This window comes from Acomys minous (assembly GCF_964271855.1).
Source record: "Acomys minous genome assembly, chromosome: 9".
Lineage (NCBI taxonomy): Eukaryota > Metazoa > Chordata > Mammalia > Rodentia > Muridae > Acomys > Acomys minous.
Window position 1 is genome coordinate 80,478,948 of NC_140490.1, and position 24,558 is coordinate 80,503,505.

Sequence of the window (24,558 nt, forward strand, 5' to 3'; positions counted from 1 at the left end):
CGGGGACAAGGGAGGGGGGCCAGGGGGTATAAGAGTAGCCGCTGCGACACTGACAGAGGAGCCGCTTTCCAGCCCCTGTCGCCTGCAGCAGAGACCAGGGCGCTGGCATCCCGGGAAGAGCAGGGGTCCTCCCTCTGGTCCCCACGGTCCCCGGACCGCAATCTGCGAAGGCTGCCTGGAGGAGGAGGAGGAGGAGGAGGAGGAGGAGGAGGAGGAGGAGGAGGAGGAAGGTGACGGGCGATGGCCACGGAGGCGACGCTAGGTCCCAATGCGACCTGGTGGGCTCCGTCCAACGTTTCAGGATGCCCAGGCTGCGGTGCCAACGCCTCGGATGGCCCGGGCTCCGTGCCTAGGCCCCTGGATGCCTGGCTGGTTCCCCTGTTCTTCGCTGTGCTAATGTTGCTCGGGCTGGTCGGGAACTCGCTAGTCATCTACGTTATCTGCCGCCACAAGCACATGCGGACGGTGACCAACTTCTACATTGGTGAGCGAGCGCCTTCCTGGGGTTCCCGGGTGTGCGCGCGGGGGTCCGGGGTCCCAGCCCGGAGCGCGGTGGGGCTCCTCAGACACTAGTTGCTCCCGCTGAGCGTCCTGCCTCCCCGCCCCGCCACTCCCCTACTCCCCCATCCCCTCCTTTGAAGGCTGCAATTATAAACGTGGCCAGCCGTTTCTGCGAGATGTCTGCCCTATAGACGTGAGAGCCTCCGGGTACGGTGTGCGTGCGATACGTAGCTTGGGACTGCCGGGCTGTCTCCAATTTAGAGACGGGGAAACTGAGGCACAGAGTGTAAGGAAGGCAGAGGGTGCCTCAGCTTCTCGGGTGGAGGATGTGGGATGGAGAAGTCAGGAGCTCCAGGTGCCCCACCTTCCAGCATCCGCGTGTCCCCCACCTGTAGCCAACCTGGCGGCCACGGATGTCACTTTCCTGCTGTGCTGCGTGCCCTTCACCGCGCTCCTCTACCCGCTGCCCGCCTGGGTGCTGGGAGACTTCATGTGCAAATTCGTCAACTACATCCAACAGGTGCGAGAGCTGGGACATGGCGGGGAGTTGGGGAGGCCGGAAGTCTGGGAGCAGGAATGGGTTTCGGGTGGGGCCCGGGAGCTGGGCCGGGTGTGTGCTCAGAGAGAGATGTGCTCAGGGTATGGGCAGGACTAGAGCCAGGGTGGGTGTGTTTCTGGTCTTTGGTAGTGTCAGGAGGGGTGGGGGCCTGTTATGGTCAGGGTCTGGTGAGGGCAGGGGAGGGTCATGCTCTGAAATGAGGTGTGGTCCTATATTTACTTTAGATTTCCGAAACACAGTCTGTATAGGTCAGGTTGGCCTCAAACTCACAGCGATCCGCCTGCCTCTGCCTCTCGAATGCTGAGATTAAAGGCGTGCCCCACCGTTAGCCGGCTTCCTTTAAATTTGTTTTTATTTTCTGTGTATGGGTGCTGGCCTGCACATATGTGTGCGCACCTTGTGTGTGCAGTGCTCATGGAGGCCAGAAGAGGGCGTCAGATCCCCCTGGAATTGGAGTCACAGGTGTTTGTGAGCTGCCTTGTGGGGTCAGAGCCTGCTGTGGGCAGGGAGGGGTTAGGGCACCTTTCCGGGGTGTGTGGGGTGGGGGTGGTCAGGGTTAAGTCGAGGCCAGGGCTTTGTAAGTAGTGTGGAGATCTGTCAGTCTGGTGGACCTGGTCTGGTGTGGGAGTGGTCGGGTTGTGGGTATCACTGTGACCCCAAGCAGGGGTCGGGAGGGTGAGGTGGCCAATAGTCTCGACAGTGTCAGTGACAGGTTTATGATTTCATGCCTCAGCTTTGGGGTACCCCAATGCTTGTCTTACTTTCTCCCTGGGCACTCTGCGAGGCATTAGGTCCCACTGCGGTGTTCCCTCAAGCCACGGCCACTGGTTCCCATATTCGAGAGGTTAGGTAATGAGTGGGCCTGGCAGGACCCACACTCAGTCCTTGGCCTTTCCAGGTCTCGGTGCAAGCCACCTGCGCCACGCTGACGGCCATGAGCGTGGACCGCTGGTACGTGACTGTGTTCCCGCTGCGTGCCCTGCATCGCCGCACTCCGCGCCTGGCCCTGGCTGTCAGCCTTAGCATCTGGGTGGGTGAGTGCGGTTTGGAGTCCGGGGGCCGCGGGGGGGGGGGGCGGGTGGGTTGGACGGGACAAGGTGCTGAGCCTCGGAGGATGTGTGCACCTGGGGCGCAGGCGGGGGAGTCGTGTCCCCACTCCCCGGGCACAGCGCTCATCCTGGGCGGCTGGTGCAGGCTCCGCAGCCGTGTCCGCCCCGGTGTTGGCCCTGCACCGCCTGTCCCCCGGGCCGCGCACCTACTGCAGCGAGGCGTTTCCCAACCGCGCCCTGGAGCGCGCCTTTGCGCTCTACAACCTGCTGGCTCTGTACCTGTTGCCGCTGCTCGCCACCTGCGCCTGCTACGGTGCCATGCTGCGCCACCTAGGCCGCGCCGCTGTGCGCCCCGCGCCCACTGACAGCGCCCTGCAGGTGCGGGGCCGGGATGGAGGGGCATCTGGGAGGAAGGCGGAAGCCTGGAGTGTGTGTGTGTGTGTGTGTGTGTGTGTGTGTGTGTGTGTGTGTGTGTGTGGCGAGGGGAGGGCGGGAGCCTGGAGAGAGAGAGAAAGAGACACATGAGACACACACACACACACACACACACACAGGAGAGAGAGAGAGAGAGAGAGAGAGAGAGAGAGAGAGAGAGAGAGAGAGAGAGAGAGAGAGAGAGAGAGAGAGAATGTGTCTGTAGCAGAACCGGCGTGGGGATTGAGGCGCTGCTGTGGGATATCGGATGCCACAGTGTGTGTGCATGCGGGGGAGACCCAGGATAGGGATGGAAGGGCTGTTGGGGGTGGGGGGTCGGACCATGGGGGACGCGTGTACATGTATGGGGGTATCCAGGAGGGATCTCGGAGGCTGCCTGCCCCTTCCCGCTAACATCCTTGAGTCCCTAGGGGCAGCTGCTGGCACAGCGCGCCGGAGCGGTGCGCACCAAGGTCTCCCGTCTGGTGGCCGCCGTGGTCCTGCTCTTCGCCGCCTGCTGGGGCCCAATCCAGCTGTTCCTGGTGCTTCAAGCCCTAGGCCCCTCGGGGACCTGGCACCCTCGCTCCTATACCGCCTACGCGCTCAAAATCTGGGCGCACTGCATGTCCTACAGCAACTCGGCGCTCAACCCGCTGCTGTATGCCTTCCTGGGTTCACACTTCAGACAGGCCTTCTGCCGCGTGTGCCCCTGCGGTCCGCGACGCCAGCGACGGCCCAACGTGTCTGCACACTCGGACCGAGCCGCAAGCCACACCGCGCCGCACAGTCTGGCAGCGCAAGCCCACGCCGCCGGCCGGGGACGGACTCTGGAGCCGGGGAACCCCGCGGCGGCGCGCTCGCTGTGCATGCCCGGTGAACCCACTGACCAACTCTGAGCAGCCCCCGCCGGATAATCCAGCCCACGCTGCTTGGGCTGGGCGCAGAAGAGTAGTTTAGTTAATCTGTGTGAAGAGCTTTCCCGTCTTCTATTCGCACTAGCGGGCCCTGGTTTTTGCTGTGGATGTTTCGATAACTCTGTACTCTGTACTCGGGGATATTTGAAGGTTAACGTCCCCACTTTTTCTACCTACTTTCTCTTTTCTGGTGCTGGGACCTGAACCCAGTACTTTCTACTTATTAGGCAAGTGACGGATTCGACTACTAAACTGACTGCCCAACCTCTGTTTCCTCCTTCCCCACACCTTTTTTTTTTTAAATGAAACAGGGTCTCAAGTAGCCCAGGCTAGTCTCTAACTCTATTTAGCTGAGGCTAACCCTCATCCTATATTGCTATAGCCCTGAATCCTTGGCCACCAAAAAGCTTAGCTTTTCTGTTTTGAAACAAGGTCTGAAAATCAGAAAAAAAAATTGTAAGGTCATGTGTCATATTTAAATTCAAAAACAAAAAAACCAACACAACACACATCCCTTTATGGTACCTCATGACTGTCACCAGAACAGACAGGTGTGAAGTCCAAGGTCATACCCAGCTACATCAAAAGCCAGTCTGGCTGGAGGAGACCTGGTGTCAAAAGCAAACAAGCGCCAGGGCGTGGTGGCGCACGCCTGTAATCCCAGCACTCGGGAGGCAGAGGCAGGCGGATCTCTGAGAGTTCGAGACCAGCCTGCTCTATGAAGTGAGTCCAGGACAGTCAGGGCTACAAAACAGAGAAACCTTGTTCGAAAACAAGAACAAACAAACAACAAAACAACAAAAAAGTTTGAGAGAGAGAGAGAGAGAGAGAGAGAGAGAGAGAGAGAGAGAGCAAGCGCACTGGCTGCTCTTCCAAAAGACTTGAGTTCAAATCCCAGCCACCCACAGCCATCTGTAAGCACAGCTTTAGGGTACCTGAAGTCTCCTGAGAGCCGCAGGAACCAGGCCTGCACATAGTGCGCAGTCACGGATACACACAAGGCACCCATACACATACTTTTTAATTAAAAAAGAGCTCGTCAGCAGTTAAGTGCTCACCCTGTGTTTCCAGAGGACATGAGTTCAATTCCTAGCACCCAGGTCAGGTGGCTCTCAAAGGCCAGAGGTGGGAGCCCCTGGGACTGGAGCGACATACGGTTGTTAGGTGCCACGTGGGTGCTGGGATTTGAACTCAGGTCCTGTGGCAGAGCCTCCAGCGCTCTTAACCCCTGAGCCATCACCACCTGGCCCCCGCCCTGTGGTTGTCAGCTTTGAGATAAGGGTCCCACTGTGTAGCCCTGATAGGCACGGAAGTCACCACGTAGATCAGGCTGGCCCAGCAAGTAAGCTTCCCACTTTGAGAGATGAGAGGAAAATACACACACAGCGTCCTCCATGTTGCTATGGTGACAGGGTCTCTTTCTGAACCCTGAGCATGGGATTCCTCCTGCCCCAGTGCTGGACCGCAGGCCTGGGTTTCTACAGGGCTCCTGGGGATTGAACCCATGTCCTCATACTTGCAAGGGTAGCCCTTCATCAATGGAGTCATTTGGGGGCGGGGAGGGAGCACACTCTGCAGAAGGAAATAGTCCCTTTGCCTCTACTCGGCCCTGGTGGGCTAAGGATCACGGAAGGAGAATGAAGCTCGCTCACCCGCCTGGGGTGAGCACAGGACAATATCTGTCTTTTCTGCCAGCAACCCACTTCCGCCAGTCCAGCCCCGGCTGCCACTTTCGCCACAGCCACATTACATATCCACTCTGAAATTAGGTTATCCTCAAGAGGCCCACAAAGCTCCGTTCATCAGGAAGGAGGTCTCCAATGGGGGATGGCAAAGCCCACCACACTCCCAAAATGCTCAGACGACCAGGGGACAAATGCGCAGTTAGTTGCTTTGGATGCTGTGGTGGGTGGATTTCTGTGAGTTCTCAGCCAGCCAGGGCTACACCCTGTATTTGTTTGTTTGTTTGTTTTCCTAGACAAAGTTTCTTTCTTTCTTTCTTTTTTCTGAGACTGGGTCTCTCTGTGTAGCCTTGACTGTCCTGGACTCACTTTGTAGAGCAGGCTGGCCTCAAACTCACAGCGATCCACTTGCCTCTGCCTCCCAAATGCTGGGATTAAAGCCGTGCGCCACCACCACCCGGATTAAACAGAATTTCTTTAGGCAAAAGTATAGCCCTGGCTGTCCTGGAACTCGATTTGCAGAGCAGGCTGGCCTTGAACTCTGAGATCTACCTGCCTCAGCCTCAGGACTGCTGGGATAAAGGCACGGGCCACCACTGCACTTGTAGCTCACCTCCTGCCTAGCATCCCCACCCCACCTCCAATGAGGGACTGGGCTTGTTCAGGGGTAGAATACTTGTCTCGCGTGGACTCCATGCCCAGTATCTAAAAGTAAATATAAAATTGAAAATGAAGGCCAGGTGGTGGCGGCGCACGTGTTTAATCCCAGCACTCAGGAAGCAGGGGCAGGTGAATCTGAGTTCGAGGCCAGCCTGGTCTACAAAGGAGTTCAGGACAGCCAGGGCTACACAGAGATACCCTGTCTCGGAAAAAAAAAAATTGAAAATGACGTGGCCCTGTGCAGCGGCCCCTGAGTGTAAAATTTTAATTTCGTGGTAAACGGATGCAGAAGGATCATGAGTTTAAGACCATCATGAGCTACCCGCTCACGCAATGTCGGAACAGAAAAAGCTATGTAACTTTAGCCCTCAGTTTTTCCGAATCCAACTTGGGAAGCTGGCTTTTCAGGTGCACAGGCACCACCTGGCGGCCACCCATCGCTTGATGGAAGCTCCGCCTCCGCGCTGAGCCACACCCTGGGCGCAGTTCTGCTGGCGCCCGGCAGGGGGCACGCACAGCCTGCGGCGCCAGTCCGAGGCCTTTCAAGTCCCCAAAGATGCATCTTGCGGGTCCTAGGAGGAGGTCATTAGGATCGCCACCTAGACCCTTGGCTACATATATCCAAGCCATAAAAAAGGACCAGCAGATTTTGGCTTTTGGCTTTGAATATTCTATTAGAAAAATGACTACTATGAACAGTATTTTAGGGGCTAGCAAAAGCTTAGCATCCTGAGTTGGATCCCCAGAATCCAGATAAAGGTTGAGGAGAGAGGTGACTCCACTAAATTGTCCTTTGACCGCCACGCGTGCGCCGCCGTGGAAGCCCCTCTCCCCTTATCATGCGCGCATACACACATATAAATAAGTAAGTAAATAAATAAATGTTAATGTAAAAATATTACTTTGCCAGACATGCTAGTTAGATATAATTTATTTATAATATATATAATGCTTTCATTATCTAGGCAGGATGTTTTTGGGGGATGCCCAAACTCAAAGGGGACCCACAAAATGATTAGAGTTGGGGTCAGTGTGGTCATTGCCCAGGTTGAGAGAAAGATCTGTAAACACAGCTGGGTGGTGGTGGCGCACACCTTTAATCCCAGCACTCGGGAGGCAGTGGCAGGTGGATCGCTGTGAATTCGAGGCCAGCCTGGTCTACAAAGTGAGTCCAGGACAGCCAGGGCTACACAGAGAAACCCTGTCTCAAAAACCAAAACCAAAACCAAAAAATCTGTAAGTGCATTTGATGCTGGGAGAAGCTCGGATACAGGCCTAGTTCCACCCTGGGGCCACGCCCCAGCAGCTCACCAGCTTTTTAGCCTCGAGGGCCAGGTTCCAAGCACCTGTTGCAGTCTCGGGTTCTAGGCCACCCCATCTAACCAGACTTGCCCCCACCTCCACTGCCGCGCTGTGGCTTTGGGGCGGGGGGGGGGGGGGAGGGACGACAAGCTGCTCAAGATTCCCACAGCAACCGTTCAATGAAGGGAACTTGGGGTAGCGAGGGGCTGCCTTGGGCACTGGCATTACCCACTAGGGTCGCCCCAACTCCTAGCTGAGCTCACATCATGCCTCGGTTTTCCATCCTACAAAATGGGGCCTCGGAAGGCTGGGTAGACTGAGGCAGGAGCTTCCCTGAGCGGGTGGTTAGGGGTTGGTCCTCCTGTCCCTCGCTCCTAGGCGGGGTCGTCACGGTTCCTCGCATTTCCTCGAACGCGCGCGCAGCCCAACTCTGTGCATTTGCGCACGCACCCCCTTTCCCCGCGCAGCACTAGCCTCTACGGAGTTTTAAAGCCCCTTTCAGGGGTGTGGAGACTCGGGCTGGGAAGGTTAGGTAGCGCACGGGGTGGAGGTTCCAGCTCCAAGCCTGGCTGATCCATCTCCCGTTCCGGGTGGAACCAGGAAACGCCCGGGGACCCAGGTGGCTCTCTGCTCCGAAGTGCGGTGAGGAACCAACCTTTCAACTCTTCGGGATCCCCCCGCGACCCAGCTCTCGGGGCTCCGCCCTCCCGCTCTCCGTCCGGGCGCCGTAGGCTGCAGGGTGCACTTTGCGCACGGTCCCTAAGCTGGGGGCGGAGCGTCCCTCAGTCCGGTTCCCCCTTCCTTTTATTATTTATTATCATTTAAAGGGGCCGCGACCTGAAAATTTCCGTCCACTCTGTGGCGGCTCTCCAGCTCCCCTCTACCTCCTCCTAAGATTGAGTTGGAGACGGGGGACCCCGGGGTGGTGTCCTGGGAAAGCTTGGAAAGGGGGGGACCCTGGAGAGACACCCACCACCTCCTCCTGCGTCCCCGGGGCTGCTGAATCACCGGCGAGGTATTTGCATCTGAGAGCAATTTGTCACACGGCGATTCGTCTGCTGGGTGGGGGAGGGGCGGGGCGGGGGGCCGGTCGCGCGCGGAGACCTCGTCCCTATCCGATCCGAACGGATGGAGCGGTAGACGCGGCCTGGAAACTCGGTGAGGCGGGTGACCCCGGAGTCAGGAGCTTGCACCGGGCATCAGGGGGAAGCCAAGGGGAGAGAGGCCACCGGAGGCCACCACCGGGCTGGACTCTGGGCTGGACGCTGGGCACCTGGGCATGCGCCCCCCAGGCCACCCCGAGCGGTAAGGCCTTTTTGCAGCGCGGCTCCAGCGATCTCCCCTAAGGGTGGCAGCGTAGGGCACCCTGGAAACCGACAATTGCGGGGTCTCCAAAGTTAGGTAAAGACGTGCGCGCGGTGTGGGGTGCGGGGCTAGGTAGGCGACTCGACAGGATCAAGCTTGGAGCGGCTGTCGCGGCCGTAGATCTTGGAGATCTTCATCCGGTACACGAGTGCGCGGGGGTCGCGAGTGTGCGCTGTCCCTTGGCGGAAGGAAACGGACCCAGTGTGGTGTGGGGTGTAAGTGTGAGTGTGTGAATGTGTGTGTGTGCGCGCGCGCCTGCGTGCGTGCGTGCGCGCCTGTGTGTGTGTGTGTGTGTGTGTGTGTGTGTGTGTGGTGTATACGCGCGCAGGGGGCTAGGGGCTGTGCCTGGGGACATGGTTTTGCTTTTTCTTCTTAATTAAAAGAAAATGTTTGGGAGAGGATCTCATTGTGTAGTTCAGGCTGACCTAGAACTCCGCTTAAAGCTCAGACTGGCCTGGAACTCGAGGCCATCCCTCTGCCGCAGCTTTCCTTCCTAAGTGCTTGGGAAAATCCCGGGCGGGCGGGCCACCACGCCCCGGTGCCTTCAGTTCTTTTTCTCTTCCAAACCTCTGTCCACCAAGGTCCGGTTTCGTTTCCTAGCTCCAGTGAACTACTGGGGTCCCCACTGGGCTGGCGGGGTGCACCCATCCAGATCCCTCCCGTGGAGTTCCAGCCCCCTCCCCCGCCCCCGGACACAAAAGAGGGAGCAGGAAGCGCGGGGTGTGCGCGTGTGTGTCAACTCGCAGCGGGTTTGTCAAATATCTTCCGTTTTTTACGACTTGGGCAGCAGGGGCTCCCCCCCCACCCCCTGATCTCGCTCTGTGCTTTCCAAGAAGCCTTTGAAATCCCGACTACGTTGAGGGGGTTGTTTGTTTTGTTGTTGTTGTTTTACGTTCGTCCTCTGGGATGTTTTTGCACACGTCTCCTGGTGAGGGGGGCACGGGCACGGTGCCCTCTTTCCCAGCCCCCTCCCCAGCTCCTGCCCTTCTCCCTCCACCTCCCTCGGAGGAGAGAGGGGCCCCTTTCGCCACCCTCGGGCCCTAGCCTTGCACAACTCCAAATAACCGTGTTTTGCAAGGTCTGGCCGAGCTGGTGACCTTCTTCTCTCTCTCTCTCTCTCTCTCTCTCTCTCTCTCTCTCTCCATGGAGGGTGGGGGGACAAGGGTGTGGCTCTGGGTCTCCCCAGCCAGATACCCCCCCACAAACACTAGCCACAAGTCCCCCCCTTCTCTCTCTCTCTCCTCTGAGAATGTCATAAATTGAGGGTGGGGGCCAAGGACAAAGGGCTCGGGGGCGGGGTCTCCAAGGATGGGCTACAGCAGCTTAGGGGCACCGGTAACCCTGGAGGGTCGGGGTATGTCCAGGCCTGGCCTAGGACTGCTCTCGGGTTCCCATCTGCCCCCCTCCACCAACACCCGCCCCACCAGTGGAGGCCTTCCCTGTTCCCCTCCCCCACCCCACAACCAGGAAGGGTCATTAACCCAAGCAGGCCTGGGAGTGGGGGGGTGACGACGACGGGAGGCTGGGAGAGGGGCTTCCTCTAGCCTTTTCCTTGTGAGTTACCCCACCCCAAGCCTCAAAGAGGGGGCGTCGCTTGCTTTCAGCATTTCCGTAGGTGTGTGTGTGTGTGTGTGTGTGCTCAGCTCCAAGTTGTCAGAGGTGGGGGAAGGGCGGTGGGCCAAGCCAGACAGTGTCCAGAAATGTCCCCTTCAGCAGTTCTTGGGTCTGGTGGACCTGGGGTGCCCGACGGCCGCAGGGTGGGGAAGAACTGTGTCTGTGGAAGCCGGATGGGGCCACTCCAGTGCCCAGGCCTCTGCTTTTTCTGTCTTGGGAAGCCTAGGCTGGCAGGGGGTCCCTTGTGGCCACCCACCTGCCATGGCTCTGCTGCAAACCCCAGGGCTCCTGTGACCAGATGTCTAAAGAAAGGGACTGGGACACAGACTTCCCCAGTCTCCATAGAGACCTTGAGGGTCCTGCACTGCACGGGTCCCCTGGGTGGGGGGTCCCTAGTGTGAACAACAGCCGGGAGCTGTCTGCTCTCCTGACATGCTGAGGTCGGGTGCGTCAGTCCTGGGAGCTATGAATGCATAGATTTTGGGGTTCAGGTTAGGCTGAAGGTGACCTCCCTTCCCCGGAGTCCCTTGATCCCCGCCTGTCAGCCCTGTCCTCCTGGCTTCTGCCCACTGTCTTATTGGTGGCTTATGTGGGGAGGCTGAAGGTGTGGCCTGGAGCCAGGTGGCCCCTGGATCCTGGTGCTAGCTGGAGGGAGGCCCACAGGGGCCCCTGGTAGAGACAGACACTGTGTTCTGGGGCGTTTACAAACCCCTGGAGCCCTACAAACTGACGATGGCCATCCCATGTCCTCTGCAGAGAGCCTTGAGGAGCACGGGACACGATGATGACAACCACACACACACACACACTGTCACCTGCACGGTGCCCACCTGGCCTGCCTCTCCCAAGTGTGCCTTACAGGAGGCAAACCAAGCTGGCCCACAGGCAGGCTGAGATATCTCTGAGAAAACACAAAACTGTATAAGGGGGCGCATTTGCCTAGGGTTTGTATACAGCAAGCATGTACTCATGGCCACAGTTCCCAGGGCCTCTGTGGGCCAAGAAACGTCTAGAACTTAGAGCTAGAATCCAGAACCCAGAGGGACACTGTGGTCTAGAACAGGGTACAAACAATAGGAAGGCAAGAATGCCAGGCCCCTCCCCCACTACCCGCTTACGGGACAATAACCCACGGGGTCCCTGGTGGATCTGACCAGAGGGGACCCAGAGATTCCCTAAGTGTCCACTGCAGTGACCCTGGTCCCAGGCACCTGCCGACAAGTGGATAGCAGGGTGTATCCCCAGCAGGTGTGAGCCTTTTCTGCCGACTTCTGGGGAGGGATTGTGTCAGTGGGGCGCAGGTGCGGTCTGACCTCATCTCTCCCTGTGTCCCCTCAGGAGTCCACAAGTGTTTGAATGAGCCCGACACCAGCCTCTGCCCTTGAGTGCCCGACGTGACAACAAGGAGCCCACTGGTCGCCCCTGGCATGCCCCACCAGGCCTCAGCCTGAGTCGGTGGCCCCCGCCCCTGCCCCTGCCTGCCGCCACCCTGCACTATTCCAGCTCCCCCGAGGTCCCCACGCTGCAGTGCGGCCGAGACCCCTCCCCGCAGGGGCCACCCCCACAGCCTGCCCCTGGTGCCCGGGGTGGCCCGGCCCGCAGGGCCATGAAGCTGCAGGCTGTGATGGAAACCCTCATTCAGAGGCAGCAGCGTGCCCGGCAGGAACTAGAAGCCCGGCAGCCGCCGCCACCCGCACCCCCTGAGCCCGCCGGTGTCCGGGTGCGGACTGAGGAGGACAGAGAGCCTGAGAACGCCCGGATGCATAGGACGCAGATGGCAGCGCTGGCCGCCATGCGTGCCGCCGCTGCTGGCTTGGGACAGCCGTCCTCTCCTGGGAGCTCTGAGGATGGACCTCGCGGCTCAGAGGACGAAGAATCAGTCCAGGAAGGGATCCTGAGTTCACCTGCCCTGCACGGAAGAGCCCTGGAGGCCCCAGGACACTCGGAGGGAGACGGACATTTGATGGACGTGGGCTCTGATGACCACACGTAAGTGTTGGGGTCCAGGACAGCAGCGTCTAATCGGGTTTTTGTTTTTTATGACTGATTTAGCCAGGCGTGGTGGCGCACACCTTTAATCCCAGCACTAGGGAGGCAGAGGCAGGCAGATCACTGTGAGTTCGAGGCCAGCCTGGTCTACAAAGTGAGTCTAGGACAGCCAAGACTACACAGAGAAACCTTGTCTTGAAAAACCAAAAAAAAAAAAAAAAATTTTTTTTAGAGCATTGATTGGTTTTTCCTAGCATATGTCTGTGTGAAGGTGTCACAGCCCCTGGAACCGGAATTACAGACAGGTGTGAGCTGCCATGTGGGTGCTGGAAATTGAACCCAGGTCCTTGGGAAAGAGCATCCTTTGCTCATGACTGATGGGCCATCTCTCCAGCCCCATCTAATCGGTTTTATGCAGGTGTGCGTGCGTGCGTGTGTGCGCGCGCTCGTGCATGTGCACACATTTGAAAAGTGGGAGCCAGCCAGGGTCACTGAGGGGGATGCTGGATGTCTGAGCAACTGTTTGTTTATTTATTTTATTTATTACATATGAGTGCTTTATCTGCAGAAGAGGGCACCAGATCTCATTATAGATGGTTGTGAGCCACCATGTGGGTGCTGGGAATTGAACTCAGGACCTCTGGAAGAGCAGGCGGCGCTCTTAACCACTGAGCCATCTCTCCAGCCCCCGAGCAACTGTTTGTTAAGAGCGAAGCTGATTCCTGGAGAGCTCACCACACCGGGATCCTGAGACCCAGTGTGTGTGTCTGGGGTTGTGCCCAATGCTGCCAACATCATTAAGCTGGCGTGTCACCGGGGAGGAGGTGACGTGAGGAGTGGTCGGAGAGCCGTTCCTCGGGAGTCTGGCACTGGGAACCACGTGCCCAGAGGCGCTAGGACAGGAACCTTTGAGAGGATGTTTTGGGGCCCCTTGTGGGAGCTTGTTTAGGTGTGGCATAGGATGCAGGCAGGGACCCATTTTGTGCCTTGAGAGGCCTGTGGCTCCTGTTTGCAGAAGGAAACTGAGGCTGGGGCAGTGAGTGGGCCTGTGCCTGCCCCTCTCCTGATTGGTAGGCGCCCTCATCCGTTGCAGGAAGGCCAGGTGGGAAGAGCAGGAGCTGGGGGAAGAGGAGGAGGAGGAAGAGGAAGAGGAGGAAGATGACTTCGAGGAAGAGGAGGAGGAAGAAGAAGAAGGAGGAGACCTGGGCCCCCCAGAGTCCACTACCCTGGGTTCTGCAGGCCTGTTCCCTCGCAAGGCCCCACCCTCCCAGGCTTTCCGTGGAGATGGTGGTCCCAGAATGCTGGGTGGTCCTGAGCGGCTGGGACCTGGCTTGGCCCACCCCAGTCACATGTCGTCCCAGATGCCACCGCCGGACCATGGAGACTGGACGTTTGAGGAACAGTTCAAACAGGTAGGCCATGCTCTTTGGGTCCCGTCCCTTGTGGAGTGGACTTTGATCGCCCCACACACACCCCAGCCATGTCGACCTGGGCACTGCAGGATGCTTTGGGAGTAATGCGGGGCTCTGCCTGGTCGTCCTCAGCTGAAAGGTGGTTTGTAGGTGGTGGGTCAGTCATGGCTTTGTGAATAAAGAGCTTCCTGTGCAAACTAGAGCACTAAGTTTGGGCCCCCATCACCCACTTAAAGAGCTGGGCACAGTGGCATGTGCATTTGTAACCCCAGTGCTCGGAGATTGAGGCAGGAAGGCCCCTGGGGTTCCCCGGCTCATGCGAGACTCCGCCTCAAAGCATAGCTGGAAGAGCAACAGAGAACAGTGTCCAGTGTACCTCTCTGGTTTATACACTCGTGTGCACATAGGTGCATGTGGCTTGGTGACGCGAGATAAGAGTGTGGTGGAGTCCGGCTCTGGAGAGCTGTGGGTGTTCATTCGCCTAGCATGTGGCCTGGGCTACAGTGCTGGATGCAGGGAGCGGGGGTGGGGTGAGGGCTAGGGTCCCATGCCAGTGCAGTGCTGATCCAAGGTGGTGCCAAGGGACACATTGGTGGCCACAGAATTCTGAGTGTGCCAGAGCATCGAGGCTTGAGGCAGACAGACAATTCCAGGGATGCCGGTGCTGGCTGGGGGGCGGGGGGGATGCGTGTGTGATCCGTGGGACCCACACACAGGCTTCCTGGGCCCAGGAGGGGCATGAGGAGGACACTCAGACTGCCCTAACCCTTCCCTGCAGGCGGCCCAAGCTGGAGGAAGTGGCCAGCAGGGAGCCTTTGACGCCGGCAGGCCTATGGAAACCAGATGGCTGGCTGGGGCCTGCATTCCAGGCTGGCCAGCTGGCCCGGCCGATCCCTGGGTGTGTGGCTGCGCTGGAAACTGGCTTAGGGCCTGGCTTCAGGGCTGAGTCTTGTGTGGGCTGTGAGGTGGGCCGAGGACTCCAGATGCTCCCTGGGTCTGAGCTGGTCAGAACCGCTGCTTCAGGAGACAACCTGAACTCCTCTTTTCTTTGGTGGGACCCGAGGAACAGGCCTGAGGAACGGGTCCCCTTCAGACGCCTGAGGAAGCCGTAGAGTTGAGGCACCAAGGGGGCTCAAATTGGGTTAGGATTAGGGTACCTGTGGGGCACCCTATTCTGCCAGTGTGGCCACGCAAAGGCCCTAAGGTGCAAAGAGAAGTTTCGAGGAACTGAGAGGAGGCTAACCCTCTGTGCCCTCGTGGGACCTGCTGAGACGGGCCTGGCCTGGGTGGGGCGGCCTCGCCTCCCGTCTCTGCTTCTCGCCCCGGCTTGCTTAGATGTGTGTTGGGCAGCCTGCCAACTGCCCTGTCAAATGGACTTCACCGCTCCTGGGTGTGACCCAGTCCCACCCCAGGCCCAGAGGTGGCATGGGCTTCAAGACTGGGTCCCCCACTCCCCCTGGGAGGTCCTCGATAAATACACCCCACTTAAAAGTGTTTGTGCTTCGTGGGGGTTCTGTTGGCTCCACCTCACTCTGTGCCTCAGTTTCCCTGGTCTAGCACAGAGGCAGCCTGGGCCCTTCTGGAGTGGGTCTTAGGAAGGAATTGACAGGTCTGTGGCCCAGATGGAACCGCTAGTTAGTCCTCCAGGCCCGTGGTTTTCACTGGCGTGGCTGTTTTGAGACCAGGTTATGCTTTTTAATTTTCCTGACTTTTGTTCAGGGCCCGGGATTTAGTTCCCTGAAAACCCCAGCACCAAGCGAGTTAGACATCCCCTTCCCACTGTGTCACAAGCTGAGACTGCCATTTATGATCAGAGACCCGCAGGCAGCCCCTGTGCAGGCTACGCTACCAGACCCCACAAGGCCACAGTGGCCAGGCTTAAAAAGGGCAGCAAGGCCAGAGCCCCCAGTGCAGCGAGACAAAGGAGAGCCTCCAGAGCCATTGTTGGGACCCTTCTGGGGGATATCCTGGGTCAGGGCCAGAGGTCGTGCAGAGACACAGGCTGTGAGGGAGGTTCTGTGCGGCTGGAGACAGCGCAAAACGGAGGCGGATGGGAGCAGCTCCTGCTTGGTCTCATGAGTGAATAGAGAAAAACTTCAAGGTTATCAAAGATGTGTGTGTGTGTGTGTGTGTGTGTGTGTGTGTGTGTGTGTGTGTATGTACGTGTGTGCGCATATGTGTATGTATATATGTATATGTGTATGCATGTATGTATGTATGCACACATGTTGCGTGTGTGCATGTGTATGTATATGTGTGTGTGCGTGTGTGTATATATGTGTGTGCATGTATGTATGTGTGTGCACACATGTGTGTGTGCATGTGTGTGCATGTGTATGTATATGTGTGTGTGCATGTGTGTATATATGTGTGTGCATGTATGTATGTGTGTGCACACATGTGTGTGTGCCTGTGTGTGCATGTGCATGTGTATGTATATGTGTGTATGTGTGAGGACACAGAGCACTGGGAGCCAGCTCATTAGAGAAAATGTCTGCCTTGTAAGCCTGGGACCCAGAGCTTGCATCCCATGGGCCCACGTATAAAGCCAGGCAGGCTGGCGTGCGTCTGTTGTCCCTGGGGCTGGGGAAGCCGAGACAGGAGGGCCTCTGAGCGAGAACACCAGAGCAAAGGTCCAGGGGTACCAACTATGTGTTGGGGCCAACTGGTCTTATGGGAAACCAAGCCGATGACAGCTGGATTTGGGGGTGGTGTTCGCAGAAGCTGGTCCTGCGGTCCGCGGGACTGCCTCTTTCAACCGTCTGTGGGAGGTCCCACATGGCGGCCGGCTGCCCTGGCACCTGTGCAGTCTATGTCAACAGTGGTCCAGCCAGCCCCACAGATGTCAGCCCCAGGCCCAGCCCGTGTTGACTCTGGCGCCCGCCCCAGTCTCTTCCTGGCACGTGGCGGTGCTGGCTGGCTGGCCACTTGGCACTGTCTCCGCGTCTTCCTTCCAGGTCTCGGCCATGGCTGGCTTCCACCAGCTGAGCCTGGACAGCTGGAATCTGCTGGGGGGGTCTGAGGCCTGGCCACCGGGGTGTGGTCAGTGACTATGATTACAATCTGGGCCTCCTGGCATGGGACACACATCCTGTAGCCTTCCTGTCCCCATAGGGCCACACCCGGGCTCTCAGTGGCCTTGCTGTGATTTTTCAAGCTGCCAGTCTTTTGTTTTGGTTTGGTTTGGTTTGTTTGTTTGAGACAGGGTTTCTCGTGTAGCCCTGGCTGTCCTGGAACTCTCTTTGCAGACCAGGCTGGCCTCAGACTCACAGAGATCCTCCTGCCTCTGCCTCTCCCCGAATGCTGGGAGTCAATATTTGTGCCACCGTGTCCCGTTTTATGTTGTTGTGGTTTGAGAATGGCTCTTGTTGTATACTCCAGGCTGTCCTCCTGCCTCAGCCTTCTGAGTTCCGGAATAATGGGCTTGCACTGCCATACCTGGCTTTTAGCACATTCAAGGGTCCCAAGGTTATGAACCTTCTGTCAAGGTCAGGAATGTTTCAGTTTGTCCAGTTTCATCCCCACGGCTTGGCCACTTGTCGCCTACACAGCTCACAACGCTCGCGTCCCTGTCCCGGAAGCTTCCTGTACTGCTCTGTTCTTCCGTATGTCAGAGTCCCCGCTCCTGCCCGTGGCCGTCCATCTGATGCTCTGGCGTGTGCCTGGCTGGGCGCTGGGCTCTGCAGCCTCCGCCACCGGTTTCCATGGGTTTATTTTTGTTCCTCTTGGGCGTGTGCCTGCAGTGAAATTGCTAGGTGGACCGGTAGTCGGAGAAGTGCCTATTAGTGCTGCCTGTGGGCGGCAGCTGTCTGTCCAGGCTCCCTAGGTGCAGGGTCCTGTCCTGCCATGGCCTCACCCATCCCCTGCTCACTGCGTCCCCCCCCAAGCCTGGCCTTGGCGATGCAGAAAGGGAGCCCGCTGTGGTAACACGTGTCCGGCACCCAGCACGAGAGAGTCGAGGGGTTCAGGGTGCTTGTCTCATCCGGCGCTTGGGAGCTGGAGGTAGGAGAGGATGACACTTTCTGCCTGAGCTACATACTGAGTTCCAGGGTACCTGCCGGGGGCTGGGGGAAGGTAAGGTTAGCGGGTTCCTCATTCAATCTACAAGGAAGGCACTGTGGAGGGGAAACTGAGGCATAGATGATCATTGTCCAGGGTGGATGGACTGGGGCCCCGAGGACCACAGGGCTTTAAGGAAAGCTGGCAGCCTCACTGAGCCTCACTTTACCTCACAGACATTGTGAGTCCTGTGGTGGTGCACGCTTTTAATCCCAGCACTTGGGAGGCTGAGGCAGGTGGATCTCTGAGTTCAAGGCCAGCCTGGACTTCAAAGCCAGGGTGACACAGAGAAACCCTGTCTCACCAAAAAGCCAAAACCAAAAAAAAAAAAAAAAAAAAAGTGGTGAGTGGCTGGCAGGTCAGAGGTCAAGCATCCCCCTCACATCTAGACCTCAGCACCTGGTAGTGTAGCCCAGGCTGGCCCAGAACTCGCCATCCCTCCTCCTCCCTCAGTATCCTGAAAGCTGGGGTCCTAGGCACCCCCTCTTTCCTCTTAACCCATTAAAAATACTTTCCATGTATTTATTTACTCTGTGTGGGCAGGGGCATGTGTGTCACGGCCTGTGTGGAGGTCAGAGGACAACTTGAAAGAGAGAGTTCCCTCCTTCCTCCTGTGGGGACTGAACTCGGGTCACGGGGCTTGGCCGCAAGCTCCTTTCCCCTCTGAGCCTTCCCCCTGAAGTCTATATCTAATTCCGGGACACCGGACAGCATTCCAGTAGAGAGGGAAAATGTAGTATCCCGGGAGGCCTCTGGCCCGAGGGCAGCTGCTGTGACTTTTCCCTCCCCGCCTCCCTCCACAGGGAAATGGATAGACAGCCAGGTGTGGGAGGTGAGAGCTCTGGGCGGGGCTCACAGATCTGTCTGAAGTCAACTCACAGCTCACGTGCCCTTGTCCCTGTTGGCCCCAGGCAGAGCTTTCATGGCTACCGATAGACATAGTTTCGAACACTGGTCACTCACACATGCTGTTTCTCCTGTCATAAATGGCACTGGGAGCCTCTGGGGCCACATGGGGTGGGGACTGGGGAGGAGGTGGGCAGATTATTACCTGCCCTGCCTTGGGGACACAGGGCTGGACTGCAGGAAGGGACATAGCAGCTGGGGCTTTGTTGAGTGAGTAAGAGTCCACTGACGAGGCAGGAACAGCAGGGTCTACTTCTTGGAGCAGGACATTTTTAGAACATTCTAGAAACCCAGAGTTAGCCTTGGTGGGGGCAGTAAGGAGGTAACGAGATGCTGGGTAGACTTGGAGCCAGGCATTGGTGAGGCCGTGAGGTGGAGGGTAGGCTAACGTTTTCTGGAGCAAAGGGTGTGCCATGCAGGCCCAGCTACCCAGTAGTGGCTTGGAGACCAGGCTCCAGGTTCTAATGGTGGCAGCGTCATTATCATCGTTGTCCTCATCACCGTCGTCATCTGGGGCATGTTTGTCTCTGGGCTGACAGCCAATGTTGGCGGCCAGCCCCAGCTGAGAGTCTTCCTGGGGCTCAGGGGTCCCTGGTGCTGGGGAGTCGGGCACTGGAGGTGTCAGGAAGCCCCTGGGCAGCCTCATCAAAGGCTCTGTGGCTGCTGGCTCTGTGCCAGAGAGCTGTGGCAGGCACAGGAGGGTGCCTGCCCGCCAGCCCTGGCACCGCGCCCCGGCCCGTGCCAACCCCCATCCCCACCCCCCGGGAACCACGCTGAGTCAGCCGGAAGAACCTTATCTGGTCCCTACGCCGCCAACTCGGCCACCAGGTCACCGCCGCTGGCCAGGCTCCCCACCCTGTGACCCGTTGCCAAGCGTCCCGCCCCACGCTTTCTAATAACACACGCCATGGCAGAGGGAGCGGTCGGTGTCCCCGAAGCTGCCATCCCCCAAGAGGGTGTGGTGGCTGCGTTTACAGCCAGACATGGGGACGTGACAGCGAAGTGGGCCGTTTGCCATGGCTTTTCTGACTGCAGCTGCGGGAACCGTGCAGGGGCCACACGGGCGAATCTCCCAGCATATCTTTGTGCTTATTCCTTCACCAACTGTGGCTATGTTTGATTGTGTGTGTGTGTGTGTGTGTGTGTGTGTGTGTGTCTGTCTGTCTGTCTGTCTGTCGGACTGACTGAATGACTTGTGTCTGTGTGAGTTATGTCCGTGTGTCCGTCAGTGTGTACACGTGTCTCTGTGTGTTTGTGAGATTGAGTGTATCTGTGTGTGTCTGTCTTTGTGTCTGTGTGAGTTATGTCCGTGTGTCTGTGTGTGTGTGTGTGTGTGTGTGTGTCTGTGAGTGCCAGTGTATCTGTGTGTGTATGTCTTTGTGTCTGTGTGAGTTATGTCCGTGTGTCTGTCTGTGTGTGTGTGTCTGTGAGTGCCAGTGTATCTGTATGTCTGGCTGGCTGGCTGACTTTGTCTCTGTGTGAGTTATGTCCATATGTGTGTCTGTGCCTGTGTGTGATTTGTACACCTACGGGCAAGGTGTGTGCCCACCCTGGTCTGAGAACAGGGAAGTGGTGAGAGACTGACTGTTAACTGTCACCTTGCAGGTCTTGTGGTCACTAGTTCTAAAACTCCCTGGGCGCACACAGGTCAGCTGCTAGCCGCTGCCCACATGGGCCTGCACTGGCCTGGCTGAGGCGGTGCCTACCTGTGGTAACCAAGGCATGAATGGATCTAATGCTGGGTGCTGTACCCCAAACCAGCCCAAGAGGGCAGGACTCTGCCTGACCGCCTCCCCCCCCATCTCTGTTTCCCTGCTTGTCATAAAGGCCTGGGTTTTGGGGGTTTTTTTGGTTTTTTGTTTTTGCGGGAGGTGGTGGTGTCGGCTCATATAAGCAGTTGTCCTCAGCTGGGCAGGGACTGTAAGCAATAGCACACATGTCACTTGGAAAGGCTGTTACTGGCCGTCAAGCATGACCAACCTTGTCCCTCCTCAAAACCAGACCAGGAACAGGCCAGTGTGGCCTGGTGGGTGGTGTGCACCGGGTGGCCACAGCCTGCCCCTTCCCGGCTCGCCTGGCTGCGCATGACCAGGGGACAATTGGGGGGTCACAGGGTTAAATGGTAACTAATGTGTCCATTGAAGGGCCCGGGTCTGAGGACACGGCCTTGCCCTGTGGTCAGGGCCAGGACAGAGTCTGTGGGTCCTTGAGGAGGTGGCTGGCTGGCTAGTGGGGCCAGCTCCCTGCCCCTCCCCCCCCATGGGGGGCGGGGATCTGCTTCCCAGCAGACTCAGATGCACTGGTAGACATCCTCTACTGTGCCTGTCACTCGGCTAAGAGGCTCGTGGCAGGCCCCACTGCAGAGCCCTGTGTCCCCCCCCACACACACCCATTCTAGGCTCAGGAAGCTGAGGCAGGAGGGAGGACTGGCATTTTGAAGCCGGGGCTGGGTGGGTAGAGCACTCACCAGGCATGCTCATGGCTGCTCCCCTGCCATCCCAGCCAGGGGTGAAGGGCAGGGAGTGGGCCTTCCGGGTCCTTTATAAGCTCTGCCCCACGCGTCTCCATGAGCAACAGTGAAGCGCCTGTTGTATACTCAGGAGGCACATTCAGAAACCCTGCTGGGCGGTAGCTTGTGCCCTTAATCCCAGCGAGGCGGAGCAGGAGGATCTCTTCGAGTTCGAGGCCAGCCTGGTGTGAGTAGTGAGCCCCGCGATAGTTAGGGCTGTGTAGAGCCCTGCTGGGGGAGACCCTGTGGGGTGCGCTGGGGCAGGCAGGGTGGGTAGGCCTGTCTGCCTGGGGGAGGTGGGAGGTGGGTGTGTCCTCGTGCGTGGCTCAGGGTGCCAGCTGTGTTCCCAGCTGTGTCCCCAGCTGTGCCCAGTATCTCCATCCAGGCTGGGTGCATCTGTGCCTTTGTGTGGAGCTGGGGACCAGGGTCTAGGAGACCCAGAGGCCTGCTGGGGGGAGGTCACTTGTTGGTCACCTTGTCTGCCTAGCTTGTCTCTCTCTCGTCCTCGCCTAGCTCAACATTCATTCATACCCTCCTCTCAACCTCAGTTTCCCCCTCCGTAAAACAGACAGGACTTAGCGGGGCGGCAGCGGCGCGCACCTTTAATCCCAGCACTCGGGAGGCAGAGGCAGGTGGATCACTGTGAGTTTGAGGCCAGCCTGGTCTACAAAGTGAGTCCAGGACAGCTACAGAGAGAAACCCTGTCTCAAAAAAACCAATAAATAAATAAATAAAAATAAAATAAAGAAAGAAAGAAAAGAAAAAGAAAAAGAAAAAAACAGACAGGACTGCTGTCCAGAGCACAGCTGGCTGCTGTCACTCGCTCAGATCTTTGCTAATGAGTGTTCTCATCTGCCTCCACATCCGGGTCCATAGCCATGGACAGGGTGCCGGCTGTATTTGTGTTTATCTGCTCTCCATTTCCCAAGGATGCTAAAGTGTGGCGGGAGCTCCCTGTGGTGGGAGGTGGGTGTTTGGAGCCACCATCCTGGGCTGGGCTCCGCCGGCCCTTTGCTCACGGTATAGGGATTCCAACAGAGACTCTGGATGGAAGGTGAGCCTCCACTTCGGTCTTAGGGACATAAGCTCCAACCTGTCCATACCCTGTTGTGCAGCCAGGGAAGGGACACCTGAGACTCCACTATGAAAGCCAGGGGACCTCAAGGTCACGCTGGCCAACAGGGAAGTCCCTTCTGAAATTTCAGGGCCTATGCAGGAATACAACCAGACAAACCAGGCACCAGAGGATTCTAGACAGGGCTCCACCCTGACCACGCCCCTAGACCCTCACTGGGGGATTCTAGGCGGGGCTTCACCCTGACCACGCCCCAGCCCCTCACTGGGGGATTCTAGGCGGGGCTCCACCCTGACCACGCCCCCAGCCCCTCACTGGGGGGATTCTAGGTGGGACTTCACCCTGACCACGCCCCCCTCACTGGGGGATTTTAGGCAGGGCTCCACCCTGACCACGCCCCCAGCCCCTCACTGAGGGGAGTCTAGGTGGGGCTCCACCCTGACCACCCCCTCAGCCCCTCACTGGGGGATTCTAGGCGGGGCTCCACCCTGACCATGCCCCAGCCCCTCACTGGGGGAGTCTCGGCGGGGCTCCACCCTGACTACACCCCCAGCCCCTCACTGAGGGGAGTCTAGGCGGGACTCCACCTCTGACCACGCCCCGGGCCCCCTCACTGGAGGATTCTAGGTATGAGCCATTACCCCTACACATTCTTTGACTTTGTATTTTGAGACAGGGTCTCACTAGGGATCACCACGTTGCACCACGCTTGGCATCCTTCCTATCCTTGAATGATTCACCCGCGCTCTGCACTGAGCTCTGTCCTTCACTGAGCTCTGTGAGGGCCACTGATTCTCCGAGGGCTCCATCTTGGCTCTCACCCCATCTCTTTTGCTTCTGAAGTATTGGGCTTCCGTGGGGCTTAGGAAGGTCACCGTGGGGGCATTTCCACACAAACCTCTTTGCACTTTCTGACAAGTGCCCTTGTCCTGGCCTTTGTGCCCATGTCAAACCCCTGTGCCTCAGTTTCCTGGCTGTAAAAATCAGGCTAACCCCCGAGCAGCTTTATTCCCCTACCTGGCCACCTCTCTAAGCTTGACCTTTGCTGTGCACACTTGTCCTGCCCTCCACCTGGAAACTCTGGGCTGGACTCCTTCCTTCACAGAAAAAGAGGCTCAGGTTTCAAGGTGGCCCCTGGTCAGATCTAGAGTCTGTTCAGGAGAAAAAGGCAGCCTGAAGGTCTTCAAGTGCCCCCCCCCCCAGTCAGGAACCCCAGAGGCCAGCATCTGTGGCAGCCCCTCCTATGGTCCTCCCAGGAGGACTATTAATATCTGCCTCATGGGTGGGGCGCCGAGCGTGTTCAGAAGGGAGAGGGGCCAGCCTCTGCGGGAGGCAGCTGAGCAGACAGATGTGCAGCCCAGCCCAGAATCAGTTCCCCAATTTCCCGAGAGCCAGAGCTGCCCACAGAACTGACGGGAAATGAAAGAGCCGGGTGGCTAGCTTGGAAGGGGAAGCCCCAGCCCTCAGGTGAGCCGGGAGGCCACCGGGTGGCCAGAAGGGCCCAAAGAGAGCTGGGGCAGTGGGAGGTGGCCCTCGCTGTGTACCCAATGCCTGGCACAGCTCTTCTCTCCTGGGAAGGAAGCCAGCACCTCGTGCCCACTAGATAAAACTGCTCACCCTTAACCATGCCTGTTTTACGCCTGTGCCCACCCCCCCGCCACCCCCATCCTCTCTGTACTTTTCATTTTGAGGCAGGGTCTCACCAAGTTACCCAGGGTCGCCTTGAACTTGCTGTGCCCTCCCCTGCCCGACCCAGCTTCCCAGTGCCGCTGCAGTCCAGCGTCTGCCGCTGGCCTGGCCCGCCCATGTGCTATCGTGCGCCCAGTACATGTAATCGGCCCCATACACAGAAAGTGCGCAAGGATGTCTGCAAAACCTCCTTGGACTTCCAAATATGAAAACAGCAACCCAGATCTCCATCCTTCCTTCCCTGGGCTCTGGCGGGCTGCAGCGGCGTGCTGGCCACTGTGAACCCTTGGCTTGCAGAGGAGAGCAAGTGGGGAGCAGCCAGGGCCCCACCCACCCAGCCAGGGTTTCTCTGTGTAGCCCTGGCTGTCCTTGAATCGCTCTGTAGTCCAGGCTGGCCTCGAACTCACAGAGATCCGCCTGCCTCTGCCTCTGAGTGCTGGGATTAAAGGCGTGCGCCACCACGGTCCTGCTGATTTGATTTTGTGAACCTATGGTCAATCTCAGGCATCTCTGACGGTAGCTCCTAGATTCTATTTTTTGTTTCAATGCAGGGCCTGATGTAGCCCAGGCTGGCCTCAAACTCTCTATGTGGCTGAATCTAGCCTTGAACTTCTGACCCTCCCGAACTCTTGATTCTGGCACGGAACTCAAGTTTGTTTGACGCAGGGTCTCCCTATGTAGCCTAGGCTGGCCTGGAAGTCACGGCCATCCTCCTGCCTCTGCCTTCTGAGTATAGGATGATAGATACTTATAACACCCTGGGCTACCATGGAAAAGGCTCTTTCAGGGGCTCAGCTGGTCTTGGCACTCTGTTACTCACAGGTCACCTCTGCCTCAGTTTCTCCAAGTAAAGAATGGG

General features: G+C 58.0%; 2 protein-coding genes across 8 annotated transcripts in view; both read left to right on the forward strand.

Annotated features, from left to right (window-relative positions):
• Positions 1–233: 233 nt before the first annotated feature.
• KISS1R (KISS1 receptor) lies at positions 234–3,864 on the forward strand. Its single transcript, XM_084794078.1, has 5 exons — positions 234–484; positions 897–1,021; positions 1,959–2,094; positions 2,255–2,487; positions 2,955–3,864. The coding sequence occupies exons 1-5, from the start codon at positions 241–243 to the stop codon at positions 3,417–3,419; spliced, it is 1,203 nt and encodes a 400-aa protein (XP_084650204.1). The 5' UTR covers positions 234–240; the 3' UTR covers positions 3,420–3,864.
• Positions 3,865–6,621: 2,757 nt separating this feature from the next.
• ARID3A (AT-rich interaction domain 3A) overlaps positions 6,622–24,558 on the forward strand; it is a 30,938-nt gene continuing 13,001 nt past the window's right edge. The window contains exons 1-3 of one of the 7 annotated variants that reach the window (XM_084795541.1): positions 6,622–7,723; positions 11,399–12,049; positions 13,143–13,461. In XM_084795541.1, coding sequence (XP_084651667.1) covers positions 11,667–12,049; positions 13,143–13,461 — 702 coding nt within the window. In that variant the 5' untranslated portion in view covers positions 6,622–7,723; positions 11,399–11,666. The other 6 variants (XM_084795539.1, XM_084795540.1, XM_084795537.1 and 3 more) reach the window with 6 other exon arrangements.